The following is a 6,122-nucleotide window of genomic DNA, read 5'->3' as shown; positions in this document are numbered from 1 at the left end:
TACTTATTTTTTAAACTTTCAAACCTATTCCTACTTAACAGACCTTTATTAGATTGAAATGTGGAATGTTTGAATGGTAGATTAAGGAAGCTGTCGGAACACAAATTCAACTAATTTCCTACATATATTATCCATAATTCCTGCAACCTATATAGAAATCCTAACCACACTTCTTTCAGAGAAAGTTTTGTATTTTATCCATTTAGGATTCAACATAAATTCGGAAACTATGTTTTAGAGGTGCAAACATGTTTAATCAATTTTGCCACAGGAGATACAAGCATATTTTCCAAACTTCAAACTTTTGATAGCAATTGGGTTGAACAATTGTATAGTATGTCTTTAGCTCAGAAATTAGAGACAAGCCAAAATAGCCCCATGCCATGATAAGAATGTGGGTGATATATGTGATAAAAATGTGACATGGTCTTTTCTAAGAAATTAATTGTGCATCTCTATTGTTAAACATATTAACAGAATAAAAGGTGCAATGCCATCAGGACAATAATGTAATTGCTTCTAATTCTAGCACACAAGACTGATGCCTATTTATTATCTATGTCTTAATTAGGAAATACATATATATATCTATCAAAAAGTAGCGCAAATATTTGGATACAATGAGATGTTTCCGAAAACGTTCAGCAATACCAGTACTAGGAGTGCTAATATTTTGTCTTCTATTCATGAACTTGTATATTGAAGATGGATATGTGCTGGTAAGTTTTATTCATATACAGTTATGTATATTTATGTTCAACAACATCCCCTGAGTAGAATAAAATTCATGTTTTTTTGTAAATGTATAAGAAAGCATAACTTTAGATTGCAGGCAAGGTGTTTGGGCACCTTTTTTTTTTTTTTTTTTACTTACATGTATGTATTATTTATTCCTCACTGGAGATCCCTTTTTGAGGTCTTGAAAGACCCCTTATGGTGTTATGGTGACTTAAAGACTGTAGTCTTTATTATTTTTACTTCATTTGTATGTGTTTTGATGCAACACTGTTTCTTCCTCTTTTCATTTTGATGCACACTGCTGCTGATCACGTCACCTGAGCCTCATCAAGGGTCTCAGGAGGGTCTGGAGAGACACTCTCGGAACCTTTTTACTTTCAATTTTGTTTCCAGTGGTGTCTCTACAAACATTTGGCATTATCCACTCTTCTGTTGTAATCGGGGATGCTAATTCCTGGTGACAGTGGCGATCCCAGGTTACCTGACAACCCAATCTCCCTAACATTCCCCTGCGCAAACCATAGGAAGTACAATTACGTCCTCGGTCCTACAGTTTGTTTCCGTGGACCTAATAGTTTGTCACAAATGGGTTAAATGCCCATTATTCTTTCAGCTGTTATGGGTTTTGCTTAGCTGGAAAAAATACTATACAGTTTTGCAAATTATTAGGGAAATTAGAGAATAAGTGATGACCTGCAAAAGCCATCATTTTCATTAACTAGAAGAGAACTGCTTGTCTTTGCTAAAAGATATATTGCACTCTTACGGAATAACTAAGTGTTCTAATGTTGATTTTTCTATTTGCTTCTCTGTGTCATTAATGTAGGAAGAAGATAAACGAGTTAGAGACACGTCGACATCCCAACTAAATACAGATCGATATGTTCCTTTAATTAAAGAATTCTCAAATTTCTCATCATCCATAAATATATCATATCAAATCTTAGCAGGAATGCCATCACCAAGAAAAAGTATGTTAATGTGAATAATACTATTTAGTGTTAATGCAAGATTTTGTATTTGACTACCAGCGCTACATTTTGTACCTTGTAGGCATTATGTAATACTGGATGAGGGAGTAATGTTTAGAGTTGCAAATGTGTTCATTTTTTTTATAACATCTGGATTTTGCCAAGGTGTTTGATACTATTCCACACAATTCATGTTCTTGGGTAGAACATTGGCTTAATAATAGAGTACAGAGAGTTGTCATAAATGGTAAATTTTCAAGATGGACAAAAGTAGGGACCAATTGTATTCAACATATTTAGAAATCAACATTTCTTGAAATAGGTTTTTCCGTGTTTGTAGATGCAAAGTAATAAAATGTGAGCAGGAGATTACTATGTTGCGGTGGGATTAAGATAGAATGGGGGACTTGGCACACAAATGGCAGATGAAATGTAATGTAGATAAATACAAAGTTATGAACTTCAGGGTAAGGAATGCACAAGCAATTTATACCCTAAACAGTAGTGAATTAGGGATAACAACAAATGATAAGGATTTGGGAATTGTTATAGACAACAAACTAGGCAACAATGTGCAATGTCAGTCAGCAGTTGATAAGGCCAGTAAGGTATTGTCATGTATAAAAGGGGGAATGTATGAATTTGCGGGATAAAAATATAATTTTGCCTCTTTATAAATGGTAAGACCACACCTTGAATATGCTGTGCAATTTCGGGCACTTGTTCTAAAGAAGGATATTATAGCACTTGAAAAAAGTGCAGAGGCAGGCTACAACATTTATAAAAGAATTGGAACACATTAGTTATGAAGAAAGGTTAACACATTTAAATCTGTTTACTTTAGAAAAACAGCACCTCAGAGGCATTAATAATGAAAGAAATTAAACATTTCGCTTTCAAAGAGCAGACCGATGAAGCCAAGAACGGGCAGTGTTTAAATAGCTGTGCCTTACAATGGTTCCCTGCTCGGAAAAGTCTCAGACTTTAGCTCACTTGTGTCATTATACAGGACACACAGAATAGCAGACTAATTTCACTTGAGGTTTCCTATTTCATCTTTTCCTGTGTTGGTCCAATGAAATGTTTCAGCTTTAACTAAAAATGTACCCTGCATGAGGAAGTCAACATCCTCAGGTGATCTAGTCTCCTTTAGCAAGTAGCTATAGAATACAAATAATAATCATATTTTTTTATATATTTACTGTTACATCTTTATAAAAGAGAAACATTAACAATACCAAAAATTAATGCCCTAAGGTAGCCTAAAACACATTCCCTTCTTAAATTTACCAGGCTCTTTTATAATCTTTTTATAGTAAAAAGTACTGTTGTAATTTAAAATTTAATGAAAGCTACCTTTCAAATTAGGCTATATATATATATATATATATATATATATATATATATATATATATATGCCAATGGAGCGGTAAGGGTGTATTTAGTTTTTCACACATGGCTTGTCCATTTTGACTTTATTTGTGTTGAATAAATCATTGCATGCTGTAATATGTCATGTGTTGTTGTTGATCGAAAATTGTATTTACCTACAATGTTTAGACCTGCTAAGGAACAGATGATTGCTGTTATGTCCTGATATACAAAACCATAGAATTCAAAGAGGGTGCACTTGTTCATATGACTGTATGTGTATAGATAGATAGATAGATAGATAGATAGATAGATAGATAGATAGATAGATATGCAAATACAAAACTACTGATATCAACAAAGTTACCCAAATTCACACTCACTCACATTAACTCACTAAATACACCATCACCATCATCAAATGTATCTTAGGCACCTGCCTTGTCAGGAAGTATGTAAAGTGTAAGATTTAATAAAATCCTTAAATTTACATTTTTCAATGTTACCACTTTTTAAATACAGTTCTTAAATATTTGGAATTATTAATAACTTTTTTAACGCTTTTTATAAGGTGAACCAGTGAATTTATATATAGTAAACTGTTTACTATCTCTATTTTGCACAGGGTATCTTACTATTGGCCTGTCCTCTGTTAAACGGAAAAAAGGAAATTACTTACTTGAAACAATCAAATCCATATTTGAACAGTCAAGTTACGATGAATTAAAAGAGATTGTAGTAGTTGTACATCTAGCTGACTTTGACCTATCTTGGTGTGAAAGCATTGTTCAAGATATATCCCGAAAATTTTCTCATCACATTATTGCTGGAAGATTGACAATTATCCATACTCCAGTAGAGTTTTATCCTATCTTAAAAGGTTTAAAAAGAAATTACAATGACCCCGATGACCGTGTCAAATTTAGATCTAAGCAAAATGTTGATTATGCGTTTCTTTTACATTTTTGTTCCAATTTGTCTGATTACTACATGATGCTTGAGGATGATGTGAGATGCTCAAATAATTTTTTGGCTACTATTAAGAAAGTCGTCAATTCACGGAAAGGATCAAGCTGGATCACTTTGGAATTTTCAAAGCTGGGATACATAGGTAAATTGTATCATTCCCATGATTTAACAAGACTGGCCCACTTTCTGCTAATGTTTTACCAAGAAATGCCTTGTGACTGGTTACTGATTCATTTTAGAGGCCTTTTGGCCCAAAAAGACGCAATCCGATTCAAGCCATCTCTTTTCCAACACATGGGCTACTACTCTTCATACAAAGGTGTTGAGAACAAGTTAAAGGATGACGAATTTGAGGAGGACTCAATTGATATACCTGATAACCCACCAGTAAGTATCAGCACAAATATGAATGTATTTGAAAACTATGAAGTCAGCAAAGCATATAGCAGCACAGAAGAATATTTCTGGGCCAAATCCCCATCCAGTGGTGATTTTTACCATATTATATTTGAAAAACCTATCAAAATTAGTAGAATTAAAGTTAACACTGGAAGTGAAGATCGGCCAAATGATATTTTACACCATGGAACATTGGAGGTTGGAGAACGATTGGTCGGAAATAAAAAAGTAAAGAAATGTACAACTTACCTTAGATTAGGAGATTTCAACAACGGAAATTTTGAAATGGAAGATATAGATCACAAGGTTTTATTTAATATTGACTGCATTCGAATTCTTGTAACAAAAAATCAAATTGAATGGTTAATTATTAAAAGCATTAGTATTTGGATTACTGAGCCAATAAACCATTAGGCCAATGTGCCTTCCGGGTAGAAGAAGAAAAGACATTATCAGTTAAATGCCAACTGGCATGTCTCCAAATTGAACTTCACTTTTTAATAATATGCAGAAATTGTGTGAAAAAAATATTTTTTATTAATTCTGTCAGGCAATATTCAACAATATCTGTGTTTTTGAATGTTCTCTATTTTATACAAAAACAACCTCCCATACTGCAAATTACTTTTAGTGTTATTGTTAAGCTTTTCATTTTATAGAAAGAAAACACTTTCTTTTAGCATGGCATTTTTGTAAAACAGTCTACAATTTCCCAAGCGTTTGTCCAATGCTTATTTATCTTGCTTAAGCCTCTTACTACCTCTTTCTCTTCTCTAAAATATACCCCACTTTTGAGAGCCAGTGTGACTTGAAATACCTTGTGTTAGAATTTGTTTCTCTGGTGCTCAAGGGGTAAATTTTGTAATGCATAAGGCAAATTCAATCCTTCACTGTGAGAGAACACTGTGGCAAAAATATGAATTTCTTATTTAACTGATTATGGTTAGTTTACCAATACTACATGCTGCTTCATTTAAACTAAATTATACTAGTTTATCCCAAAAGTAACACGGTTCTATGTTAAATCCAAGATTTTGTTTTGATATTTTAACTCTTTTAACTGTTTTATTTAATTATGCTTTGAGCTATATATTTAATATTTTCATATTCATTATTTAAAACTGCTGTATTTGATCCTCTTTTTTCCTGTTTATTTAAAACTATTTTTAAACATATTTACTTGGATAGATTGGGGACATTTATAAATGTGTAGCAAGTGCAAAAAATGGGGAAACAAATACCAAAAATACACATGTATTAAAAATTGGTTTTGGGACAATATTTTCCTAAACGTTGAGCAACAAAAGACTTGTGAACAAAAAACACATCAAATGTTGCCATTAAAAGTGGATAAATATGTACCTGGCTATCATCATCAGCATCAACAAATGCTTTTCTTTACATAAAAAAGCACAATTTTGGGGACTTAATATAATTTAAAAAAATTACAAATACATTTGTCCATGTTGTATTGTTTTGTATAATAACCTGTAAAAACTGTGCTTTTCTTTCTCTTTTTTTGTTCTGTTTAATTATGTGGGTAGATTTACTACATCATTTCATGTTGCCACACTTCTAATTAATTTGTATGATGATTAAAATCCATAGCCCTGATTTGCAAAACAAACCAAAATGTAGACTATAAATGTTTCATAAAATGTATAACTGTCTGCT

At 32.4% G+C, this 6,122-nt stretch overlaps 1 protein-coding gene across 1 annotated transcript; it reads left to right on the top strand.

Moving 5' to 3' along the window:
* The first annotated feature begins 614 nt into the window (after window positions 1-614).
* LOC149299788 (alpha-1,3-mannosyl-glycoprotein 4-beta-N-acetylglucosaminyltransferase C-like) lies at window positions 615-4,862 on the top strand. The gene is made up of 3 exons (XM_089486053.1): window positions 615-719; window positions 1,565-1,709; window positions 3,706-4,862. The coding sequence occupies exons 1-3, from the start codon at window positions 621-623 to the stop codon at window positions 4,860-4,862; spliced, it is 1,401 nt and encodes a 466-aa protein (XP_089342179.1). The 5' UTR covers window positions 615-620.
* The last annotated feature ends 1,260 nt before the right edge of the window (window positions 4,863-6,122 follow it).

This window comes from Sceloporus occidentalis, unplaced genomic scaffold (genome assembly GCF_023333645.1).
Source record: "Sceloporus occidentalis isolate IW3139 unplaced genomic scaffold, rSceOcc1.0.p SCAF_28, whole genome shotgun sequence".
Classification (NCBI taxonomy): domain Eukaryota; kingdom Metazoa; phylum Chordata; class Lepidosauria; order Squamata; family Phrynosomatidae; genus Sceloporus; species Sceloporus occidentalis.
Note: the sequence above shows the minus strand (reverse complement) of the source record. Positions and strands in the feature narration are given on the sequence as shown.

Bases quoted from the DNA above. Each gene is read 5' to 3' on its own strand.
- LOC149299788 (XM_089486053.1), top strand. From the start codon at position 621: ATGAGATGTTTCCGAAAACGTTCAGCAATACCAGTACTAGGAGTGCTA. The intron at 720-1,564 runs GTAAGTTTTATT...TCATTAATGTAG, and splicing joins TTGAAGATGGATATGTGCTG to GAAGAAGATAAACGAGTTAG. The intron at 1,710-3,705 runs GTATGTTAATGT...TATTTTGCACAG, and splicing joins AATGCCATCACCAAGAAAAA to GGTATCTTACTATTGGCCTG.